This window comes from Desmodus rotundus, chromosome 8 (assembly GCF_022682495.2).
Source record: "Desmodus rotundus isolate HL8 chromosome 8, HLdesRot8A.1, whole genome shotgun sequence".
Lineage (NCBI taxonomy): Eukaryota > Metazoa > Chordata > Mammalia > Chiroptera > Phyllostomidae > Desmodus > Desmodus rotundus.
The window spans coordinates 10,982,854-10,994,816 of record NC_071394.1 but is presented as its reverse complement, the minus strand read 5'-3'; the positions used below and the strand labels follow the sequence as shown (position 1 = coordinate 10,994,816).

The 11,963-nt window shown below is 45.3% G+C and overlaps 1 protein-coding gene across 2 annotated transcripts in view; it reads left to right on the top strand.

Moving 5' to 3' along the window:
* Positions 1 to 5,409: 5,409 nt before the first annotated feature.
* The window catches only part of FER1L6 (fer-1 like family member 6), a 126,624-nt gene continuing 120,070 nt past the window's right edge, over positions 5,410 to 11,963 (top strand). For both annotated transcript variants that reach the window (XM_045181683.2, XM_045181681.2), the window contains exon 1: positions 5,410 to 5,519. In XM_045181683.2, the coding sequence (XP_045037618.2) occupies positions 5,497 to 5,519 (23 nt within the window). In that variant the 5' untranslated portion in view covers positions 5,410 to 5,496. The remainder of the gene's footprint in view (positions 5,520 to 11,963) is intronic.

The window sequence follows — 11,963 nt, the reverse complement described above, 5'->3', positions numbered from 1 at the left end:
ATGAGAGGAAGCGAGAGAAATGACAAAGCACTTTACAACTGTTGGCATGAAAGGGCCACTTGTCACTCTGTTGCTGTGACAGGCAGTTTCTGGACCTGTTCTGTGAGTGTCCTCACTGGTGGCCTCATCTTGTTTGAACCTACATCTCTTAAAATTTGCATTAACATTTTTATAAGATTGCTCCAATGACAGGAGACTTCATCACATATTAGGCAAGAAAATTCAGTAGAATATGCATGTACAATAAGCTTCCTTTAGCATTGTTTTCTATACTTGCTCCTGCAAAGAAAATGAAATTATCTTTAATGGGATTGATTCTTTCCTGAAAAAGCTTTTACCATTATGAAAAAGAATTACCAGCCACAATAGAGGTTGACAATTATTTCTGGTTCTTTGCTTAAGAAGATGTATCATTCTAAGGAAAATAAAAGTAGGGGGTAGGGAGATTGCTCACTCTAGAGAAATCTTTTTGGTATTGTGAAGACTTCAAAGCTTTAATTGTTTTAACATATGTTATTATTATTTTTGATAAAATGGAGGGTCTCCTTTAAGAATTCAGGCTTAAAATTGTTGATCCATCTCGTGCCACTCTCCCAGAAAGCAGAAGTCTTAGAGATGATTGAAAACAGCTGAGAGAAGCAGGGGGCGCCCCCTCCCGAACCCCGCAGGCAGTGAGATTATAAGCTCTAGGACTGGAAGGGTGAGGAGCAGGCTGTGCTGGAAGCCTGCTGAGGAGAGCAGGGTGCTCAGGAAACTCGCCGGAAGCATTTTGCTTCCAAATGTGCTTTTTCACTCTTCAGTGACCAAGAACAAGCTGAAGCCCACACAGCAAGGTTATAAGAAACACTCGGAGCAGTGTTTGGATGGGAGTAAGTTAAATATAAGGGAACTGATTAAGACCTGGACGTCATTATTACAGCCCAAGCCTCTACCCACCACGGCCCAGAGAGCCACCACCCTCCCCTTCAGCGTTTCCCAACTCTGTCGCTGGGACAGAGGTTCCGTGCGAGGCTGGGGGTGGGAGCCGTGTCTCAGGAGCCCACCCCTGAGTGCTCAGTTCCACCCGCTGCCCAGCACTAGCTATGGGACCTTGAGTAAGGTTCCTCCTTCATCAGGCTGATCCTGAGGATAAATGAGTTCATATTTCCAAAGCATACGGGATAGTGCTTGGCACATAGCAAAAACTATGTGTACATGAAATTAAATACTATTTTTCCTATTCTGTTTCTATAAACTTTTATGTTTAACTATATTTATTTTAAAAGGAAACTTTACGACATTATTGAGAATGGAAAACTGTTATAAAAAAAGGTAACAAAAGCCCCCATGAAAACAAAGCAGTGTTATTAAATTCCAGCTGTTTCTTGTGTTCTGTGCCAGGCTCTGGGCCTGAGGCCTCCTTCCGTCTGTTGAACAGTGAGATCAGCCAGTGCTTAAGCACTAAAGACACAGTTGTACTGAAACTAAAGTGGCTCTTGGTTGTAATCACAAGGATCGAGGAAGAGAGAGTGTGATAACTGTATTAGTATAGGCTGCGACAATACTTAATGTCCCCTAAAATAATCTCAGGACCACCAATGTCATTTGGACATGTGCCCCCTACTATGGGGAACACTCAAGCACTCTCTCACACACACACACACACACACACATACACGTATTAGGGGACAATGGAGGTTTAACCTCACATCTCTGCTGGAAGCACAGGTTGATGGCCATCACTTGGGGGTCCCAGACGCTCTCATGTGGAGGCCTCTGCCTCTCCATGGGCACCAGGAGGAGAAGTCAAAGGTCATGCTGGGGCAGATTATACTTCTCTTTACTGTGCTGGCCCTCTGGTCCCCACTACAATGCCACCAAGACTGGGGAATGAATATCAGACCCTACTGAGGGGCTAGAGGTAATTTAAGGGAATCACAACATCAAATTAGATCACATAGCTTTAAAGGTGTGGGGAAACTATGGTTCTCTCCAAGGTCCCGGGAGAAAGTATCCACAAAATTAATTTTCTTTTATTTTTTTTAGTTGTATTTTTTCTGGAGCTTTGATCTGTTCTTTTTTTAAAATTTTTATTGTTATTCAATTACAGTCATCTGCATTTTCTCTCCATCCCTCCACCCCACCCCCAAAATTAATTTTCTTTATAAGAGCTGTCTCTGTGGGCATTTCCTCTTCCCCCAGAGACTCCCAGTTCCTAACTTGGCTCTGCTGACCTCAGATCCTCTCCATCAAACCAACCAACCAACCAACCAACCAACCAAACAACCCACCCACCAACTAATCGATTAACCCCCTCATTCTAACTTGCACTGTATGAAACTCCTCCCTCTTGTCATGGCGTTTAACCAACTATCCATAGGGAGTGGTTTTATCCCAGGCTCTGTTTATGTCCTCGGCCCACGGCAGCCATTGTTTTCAAGTCTAAGTTATTTAATCGAGGTTAACATTTTGGGGGCTTCAGCAGGACACTCAGTGGTGGATTGTTCTCCACGTTTTACAGAGTAGAGGACTTTGCTGTTCTAATTCTCACTGAGTGGTCCCAGCACCCATTGCCCATTGAATGTTGGGGTAAGGAAAGGTAAATCAGGCAAGCTGACCTGGGGGGTTGTGGCCAGATAGCCTGCAAGTGGCTTCCGTCACTTCAACCCATGTCCCTCTGGCACTGGCCAGAAGCTCCGTTACAGAGCCCCAACTCAACCGCAGAGGAGGCTGGGAAGCCACCTTCATGGTACTCAGAAAGAGGAAATGGAATGGCAAAGACATAGTACTCTCTGTTTCTGTGTCCTGGTTTCTTTAAAAGCAAGATGATGGTTCTGCTCCCACTATTGAAATAAGGGCCTCACATTTCTTGCCTGACAAATCCAATGATTAACGAATTCTGGGCAGTTCTGGGTGCTTCGCCCAACACATATAACAGGACCAAGTCAGGGGACTAGCATCTCCCCCAAACTCTTGCTTCATGCCTGGGAGCTGGCTTCAGTGCTTGTCATTTGCAACTTGATTCCCATGGCCCTCCCTTTGGGAATGATCTCATAAGTCACCATGTCTAAGTTGCAGTGACAAGTCCTTTGAAATGGGGAACAGTCACTTTGGGAGTCATTTCAGAGAATTATTTTTTGCTTATTTACTTTCTGGGTCATTTTCTTATAGTTCACTTTTAAGAAATATAAAGAACATCTTTTTCCCTAGTAGAATATTACTATTTTTATGAATTTTTATTAAAATTAAAAATAAAAAATTGTGAATAAGAAAAAAAGGATACCACCTCCTGTAGAGCCTTTTCTCTCTGCCATCATATTCTTGCTGACTCTCTCGGATGGTGGGATGGGAAGGTGGGGTGGGGGGTGCCGCTAGGGAGTTGAGGACAGAAGGCAGGAATGTAGGATAAGCCTGATGCACTTATGGCAAAGAACAGGAACATGTTCTCTGTATTTTGATCTTACTAATCAACTAGTTCGATTTTTCCTTCAGGACTCTGAGCATAGATTCACGTGTTACTGTCTGAATAAAAGGAAGTTCCTATTTCCAAAAGTGCAGGAATCCATGTGAAATTCTTCACAGGTCAAACTTGTTTATATTGTTTATTATTACTAAGGAACTGAAGTGTCAGAAATTAAAAGGTTTAAGGTGAAAATTCGAAAAGCAATAGCAATTATACACAAGAGAAGGAAATTGATTAATCTCATACAAATTACTAGTGAAGAGTTGATATTCCTGTGGACTGTGTGATAGTTATACAATAAAATGGTTTGGGGCTTACATTTTTTTAAAGAAATGTAACAATATAAATAATTGTAATGATGGTAACGGTAATGATGCTAATAATGATCGCAGCAGCTGCCAATCACTGAACATCTCCAGTGAGTGAGGCACAATGTGGTCCTTGCTATTCGCTATCTCACATCTTTCAGCAGTCAGGTTATGATGTCCATTTTGCTCGTGAGAAACCAAGGCCCAGAGAGATTAAGAAGCTTGATCAAAGTCGAACAGCTAGGGATTCGAACCCAGGTCTTTCTGGTTCTGCCTTCTGTGCCCATCTTCCTGTTGGTCTAATTAGCTCACCTAGGATGCTGAATCGGAGGGGCTGCAATGATGGGTGACAATTGCCTAGTCCCTACTTTTGAGAAAAAAGGAAACTAAGGCCTAGAGCAGGAAGTGGTCTGCCCCAGGCACACAGCTAGGTCCTGGTGAGATTGAACTCTCAAACCCAGGGCTCCGCGTCTCAGAGCCGTGACTGGCCTCTGCATTAGGCTGCATCTCTGGCACACAGCTAGCTGTGTTAGTTTCCATGCACTCCTGCAAACAGGTTGTGGAGCTCGTTCCAGATAATTACAGGACAAATTTACCTTTCCGAGGGAACAGCTGGCATGTAAGCAGCTGTGGCCTCTGTTAGCACACACCCTGGGTTTATGGTGACTTGTCTCTGGCTGCTATTGACCGTGGGAAGCCTTTTGGCACAAAGTGGACAAATAAGGGAGTTCCCTGAAAAGCAACCCCTAGATCCTTGTTTATCAGCCGCTTCTAGTAGGAATGTTACCTGGTACATTCATATCAGGTGGGAGCTGAAATGACACATTAATATGCTCACAAGAGGCTATTATATATGTGTGTGAACATACTGTTTAAGTAATTCAATACAAATCAAGGTGTTACTGAATTTTTACCAATTTTGGTCATTATGCTTTTCTTAATTAAAATGCAATTAAAACTTACTAATTTTTTTGAATTTTGATAATCACAATTTTCTTAATTAAAATGTAATTTAAAACATTATTGAATTTTTCCTAAATTTAGGCATGATGATGTTTAATCAAATACATCTTTGATGTAACAATGGGTTTCACGATTGCAAAGGCTGAGAATCACAGGTCCAGGTGATTTATTGGGTCCTTTCTAGGTCTAGCATTTTGGATTCTAAACTGCAGTGTTCAAAACAGTAGCCATTAGCCACATGTGGTCATTTAAAATTAAATTAATTAAAAAAAATTAATCAGTTGCACTAGCTACATTCCTAATGCTCAGTAGTCACATGGGCTAGTGGATCCCATATTGGTCAAGTATAGGTAATACACCATTTTTATCGTCACAGAAAGTTTGATTAGGCAGCCCATTCTAAGAGAATTGATTGATCTTAGTGATGTGACATCCTTCGGATGAGAGGGTCTTATCACATAATTCTCAGAAGAACAGGAGTTTGGGGCTTGAAGGCATTTAGGTTTTAATTCTGTTGTTGCAGAAAGTAAAGATACACACCACTGGGGGGAGTGGTTAGGAAGCCTGACAGATTGATCCGCTGCTGGTGGGACAGTTTGCTTTCGCTCTGGGAAACAGGATGCTTGAGGGTGGGCACACACACTAGTGAGTGCATTTCAGCCACACCCCAAATAGCCTCACCCTGCAGATCACCCTGAGACTCAGGCCTGTGCTCAGAGTCTGGATAAAGCCAGAGACCAGTATTTCGCTGGTTCCCAGCCCAGAGGAGCCACTAAGAGGAGAATGGAGAAGCCAGCCAAAGCCAAGTAATGTATTTCCTTCTCCTACCAGAAAGTCTTCTGGGTGTGGCTAGAGCCAAGGGGCTGGGAGCTGGGGGTGAGGGGCTCCCTTCAAAATCCTCACAGGTTAACTAAGGCCTAAGGCTTAGTAGGGAAAGGTCATGGGTCAGGAGGGACCACTGGGTCTGATCATGCACTTAAAACACTTCGCTCTTTCTGATGAAGAAAAGTAACATTTATTGTAGAAGATTTGGAACATATAGAAGCTAGAAGGATTTTAAAAATCACTCATAATATCACTGGAAATAACTACTGTTAATATTATGAACATTTAAATTTTTTTCTTTTAATCCCTTGAACTGGGCTATAAAGAGTTAGTATTTAATGCTTTCATTTTCTGAAGCCAGGGCTTTTTCTTATTTAATGGTCCTAACCTGTGGTTTCTTTTCTCCCTCTGGCCATCTCCTACCTCAAGGTCTCCTCTCTCCATTTGTAAAGACAGGTGAGGTCTTTCCAGTCCTTTTCCAAGAATGGCGTTCACTGGCCTCACTCACAGGCTTGCTGAGGGAGCTCCGCGGGGCTCACGCTGTACCCTCGCGGCCACGATGGCCTTGGGTGGGTTAGTCGTGTGGCTCAGAACAGGCCCTGGGGTTTCCTTTTGTTTGGGGCTGAATAAATAGGGTCTGGGCACATGTGCATCCTTACATCTGCAAAGCGACTCGGTAGAATTACATGGGTGCATCATCCGCTCAGACTGGGCACAGGACTGGGGTTCTGGTACAGAACCGGGCTGCTGAATCATTTAAAAAGTTTAATTACTTAAGAAATATTTCTGTTTTGAGTACAATACTTTGCTGGGCACTGGGTCCACAAGAATGAATCAGACTAGATCCTCTCTCAGAGTGCGAACAGACAAGTGGTGTTGCTCCATGGTAAAGCAGACGATTATGGTGCGGGTGTTGTGTTATGGTCAGGATAAGCTCAGGGGCCTGTGGGAGACTGGGTGAAGAGAGACATCCCATCCATCTTGGGGGATCAAGAATGGCTTCTTAGAAAAGTGCATCTAAACTGAGAAGAATGAATAGGAAGTAACATTCTTGAAGTGGAAGTGGGGTGAGGGAGAATGTTCCAGGCAGAAGGTACAGCCTGAGTGAAGGCTGGGAGGTAAGAAAGCACAACGTCTTGGAGAATGACAAGTTCAGTAAAGTATATACGTTACCTCTTTTGCACATTTTGCTGGTAAATGCCTTGGACAATGATGTTTGCTTCGACACTGGCCTATGTTGATCTCTGACAGCCCCAAGGTAAATGCTACTGTTTGTAAAGCAGACCCCAGTCAAGGCCACCCTTCTCAGGCAGCCTTCCTAGGTTTCCTCTGATGGGAATAAACTCTCCTCCCTTCGATTCACACAGTGCTCCTGTCCTCTCTGAACTTCACACTTTATATGGCAGTTATTTATGGTTGTCTCTCCTGCCTGTCTGGACTATGAGAAGACTGAGGTCCCGGGCAGTCTTACTGCCTTCCGGGGTCCCAGCCAGTGCCAGCGAGGATGACGATGCACTTAGCACAGGTGTGTTCAGAGAGCACTGGCTTCATCACAAGAACTGGCCTTTTCTGCTGCCGTATTTTTGTTATAATCTAGTGTATTCTCTCTCTATTGCAATTAGTTTTTCCCTGATACCCTGACACAATCAGGCTCAGGATAATTATCAGGAGAGGAGAATGCATTTGGTTTCATTTATTCATGCAGACTGGATTCATTAGGATAAGAGTTTTAAGTGGCATTATAAATAGTTTCTGGATTAAGGGCTCTGCTCTGAGTGGAGAGGGAGCAGCCCAGCTCACGTGACGGGCAACCGTCTCGGTGCTGCGGGGGTTTTGGCAGGGCTTGTGCCCACCACGACGCATCCGTAGGGCTGTTCTCGTTAAAATCGGGACATAGTTCCAGACCAGTGGGTGACTGGGTCCTGTCTTGAGCGCTGAGTGCCTTTCTGGCACCCAGGACCCACTCACATCCAGCGATTAGTGGGTTAATGCCACACGTAGCAGGAGGTGGCACTTTGATAGGTTAATACCCATGCTATTGGTATTAGCTTATCACCTCTGATTATCTAAGTATGTGCCAGTGATGTTGAAGTATTTCTTACTAAAGAAAATGGGTTTGGGGGGCCTTTTGGATCAAAGAGAGCTGACCAGGGAACCATGTACAGTCATGCGTCCAACCTTCGATCTTCTTGTTCCCTGACTGCATCGCCTTGGGCGTGTTGCTTCATCTCTGCATCCCTGTTGGGTTTTTTGTTTGTTTGTTTGTTTTTGCCTATAAAAGAGGAAAAATAATTTATTTCTCCATCCATCCATCCATCCTTCCACCCACCCATTTATCCATATCCAACAAACTACCATGCCAACACCAACCTAGACAGGTTGCCTGATGCCAACCAGAGAAACGTTCAGGGAGTTCACTTGGGGGGTCTAGTTACAATCTAGTTTTGAAGGTTAAGTGAGATATTGGAAGCAAAAGCCTTTTCAAAACCGTACAGGACTTCACTCTGTCGGAGCCGTCCCCCCAGCAGTGGCAGCGTCAAAAAAAAATCTGGATGTTTGTTTGCTCAGGGAGCAGCTGGGGCCTTTTGTGCAACGTAACACCCTGTGAGGCCCGTGGGCTCTGTGAGTACGCGTTTGCCTGAGTCCTGCAGAGTGCCGAAGGGCTCTGTGCAAGTTTTCATCTAACTAGTCTTCGATGGAGGCTTCCTGTTCCAGATGCTGTTTTCCCCCAAACAGTAAGAGGTTTACAGCTTTTGCTAAATGTAAAAATACTACACAGCTTTTATAAAAGTGTAAAGCAATACAGACAAAGGCATATAGGTGAAAGTAAAATGAATCCCAAATCCAATGTCTCAGAGATTAATACTCATCTTTTTTTTGATTAAACATCCCTTCAGGCATCTTATTATAGGCATTTACATACACATTTTCAAAATATTAACTGCGTCACATCATCCATGCTTTTCTGCAATCCACTTTTCCTCTGAACATTATCAGCCTACCCTGAAAGTTCTGTTACCAGCTGGGTGATGGAAGAGAACAGTTTAACATTAAAAAGGGGCCGCGGCCTCTGTGGTTTCTTTCATCACAGCATTCCGTGAGTATTGAATCCTTTTCTCGCGTTTTCCCCGTGAACTAATCAAGCGTGTGCAGAGGGCTGGTATGGTGGCGCGCTTTCAATTCCATAAACACACACCCGCACGGCCTTTGTTAATGAGTGCATGGAATTCCGCTGTCTATACAAAACATGTTTATTTAATTAGTCCTGCATGGACGGATACTTGAATTGTTTCCCATTTTTGGTTAATGTAATAATTCCATAATAAAAATCCTTGTATATTCTACTTTGCCTGTTTAAAAATTTGTGCAATCACACCCTCGGGATAAATTCCTAGCAATGAGAAGGCTGAGGTCAAAATTGTCCACAGTTTAATTCGTATTTGAATCAGGGGCCATTCAAAGACAAGAGAAGGTCTGGGAGGTCGAGGTTCAGCTGCAAACAGGACTTAAAACTCAGGGAACAATGGTAGGACAGTGCAGGAAGAGTTTGGGAGAGAGCTGATGAGGGACTGCTCTTGGGTGAGAGGGTCACTGAGTGTTGGGACAAGTTTCAGGGAAAGTGGGTGAAGTGACCTGGCTTTGGAGCCTTAAAAATAACCTGGACTGAAAACTTAAAAAAAAAAGTCTGGACTCTCAGCAGCGAAGCTGCCTCTTAGACCTGCCTAAGGCAGAGGGAGGGACTAGATTCTTTTCCGCTCAGCTTCGGTGGGAGGCTTGGGGCCAGGCTGGGGCCCCAGGCGGACCCACAGCAGCCAACAGGAGTTGCAGTTCAAAGGAACTTGCTCCAGGGGAGCCCTGCTGCAGGGGCAGATGACTCTCAGGGTGGGCGGAGAGTGCTAGCCGGTGGAGAGGACGCTTCTCACTTGAGCTGGGGGTTCGAGGGTGGGCAGGAACTGCTTGCGCAGTCAGGGAGGGGTCCTGAAGATCTCCCCAGAAGAGGCTGGAGGCTGGGAGAGCTCCGGGGGCACTGTGGACCAGAGTGGCTGGAGCTCAAGGCAGAGAGAGGGAGGCCGGTCCTCAGAGGCTATTTCCCCTGGACCTCCTCTTTTCTGTACTGGTCCAGGCTGGGCCTCCTCAAGCAGAGGGCTTGCTCTGCAGCCACCCTTTATGTAAAGTAGAACTGTCCAGGAGGCATGTGATGAAGGTCAGTTGTAGAACCTGGAATCTGCTTCTAGTGCGGCTGAGCAGGATCTACTTGCCAAGTGCCCTGCAGGGTAACCAGCACCTCCAGTGCCGTGCAGATCACCGCTCTCAGGGGACTGCCGTGGCAAGGCCATGCCTGGAGGAGCCACCTCTGCTCAAGGCCCAGGGCCTGGGCAACACGAAACCCCATGTCCTTGGGCCGGGCCAACTACACAATGTGTGGGGCCCAGTGCGAAATGAAAATGGAGGGCCTTTTGCTCAAAGGGCAGGGGGAAAATGCACCTTCTGTCTTTTGTTGTCTCTCTCTCAACCTGTCATGTTGTTTTTAAAATTTGTCATTTAATATCATGTTCTCTCAGTCATGGAGATAAAGAAGGCCCTCACAGGGGCCTGAGGCTTTGTCTGCCCCCTGGAGGGGGAGCAGGTGGTCAAATGTCTGTCTTGCAAGGATGCAGTGGGAGAGACACACGTGAACTGAGGCGCTCAGTCCCTGGCATATGTGATATTGTTCCATCGGACTTTACTTACAAAACACAAATTCAAAGACAAAATTATGAAGAAATCAAGATGGTGATCACAGAGAATTAACCCCACGTGCTGGTTCCTTTCTGAGCCTGGGGCCCTGTGTGACTGTGCTGGTTGCAGGTCCCATTCCTGGGGTCCACAGGTGTCATTTCCACTCCCTACCCAGCCCTGAGTACCTATACATCAGAGCTTATTCCTTAGACCCATCATTCAAAGTACCAGAGTGGATGACAGACCAGGCAATCCAGGGGCTGGTGCCAGTAAGGACTTGTGTCCTACCTGGTGCCTCCAGGCCCCTTGCATGGAGGCTTTTTCAAGGCTGACCTGAAACAAGCCACCTCCTTCCCACCCCTTCCCGTGGCCTCGCCACCTTGTTGGACTTTGATCCCAGCAGTTGCCACCTGTGTACAGGCTGGTGGCTCACACTACATCCCCCGTAGGTATGGGAAGCTATGGGATGATTTCTGTTGGGGCTGGCTGCCAGCTGGGGGCAGGGGACGTTTGTTCCACATGCCAGAAGATAACATCTGTAGCTGGAGAGAACAGCAGGGTTTCTGTCTGAGTCACTGGAGGGCAGATGGGCTTGAAGGAAATGGAAAAAGGGGAAAACCTCTAAGAAAGTAACCTTCTGGCTGTAGTGAGTGCTGCTGGTGGGCTGTGCTTCCCTCCTGATCTTGGTGGGAAACACGCCAGGATCTCTGAATATTGGTGGTACGTCTTTCTGTTTCCTGCTTGATCCCGTTGGCCCTCACAGCAGCCAGCGAGGTAGATGCTCTCAGACATTGGTCAAGAGTCTGTAGCTAATAAGTGGTGGAGCTAGGATTCAAACCCACACTGACTTATTCAAACTTCCCTTTACCTCCTTTCCACTAAATCCCATTGACTGGTCCTGGTTTCCAAAACACAACATCTGAGATTTCTACGGACTCCACCATTTTGTCTTGACCTCTTTGTTCTCTGTTTGGCCACGTCTTTTCCTGTCCTGTGGAGGGGTTACTGCTTAGTGTGTTTCTATCCTATGAGCTGGTATGCAGAATGGAGATGGAGGAAAAGTTATCAGAGACAGAAACTCAAGCACATATTTTTGTTCCCCACAAAGAGTTCTAAAGCTGGACCCCTATATTTAAGGAGAGAGCTGGAAGTTACAACATCACAATAACCAACATCCTATTGGCTAAAATTTAGTACATAGCCACATCCAAATGCAAGGCACCAAGCTGCAAGGGATGCTGGCAAATGTAATTTTGTAATGTTCATGGCTATGTGTCCAGCTAAAAACTGGTGTTTCTATTACTATGTGATAGAAGGAAAAAAAGGAAGCAGGGACAACATTCAAAAATAGAGATGAACAATGATGAAGTAAATATATATAAATAGAAGCTTCAGTATTTCTTTCCTGTACCACAATGCATGGCCTTGCCCAGGCTCCAGAGGGTATCAACCCTTCCTTAGAGATAGTTGCCCTACAGGGTGGTCTGGTCTTTCCCTGACACATTTGAATGGCCCCTCTGAAAGTAATAGAATGCTTTGCTTAGAAACATTAGCTCCAGGAACAGGTACATTATATGTGGGGCCCAGTGCAAAAGAAAATATAAGAGCCTTTGTTCAATTATTATTAGAAATTTCAAGATGGCTATAGCAGAACCTTGAAGAAAGTATAACGCTTGTCTGAACATGGTGCCCATGCAGCTACAGAG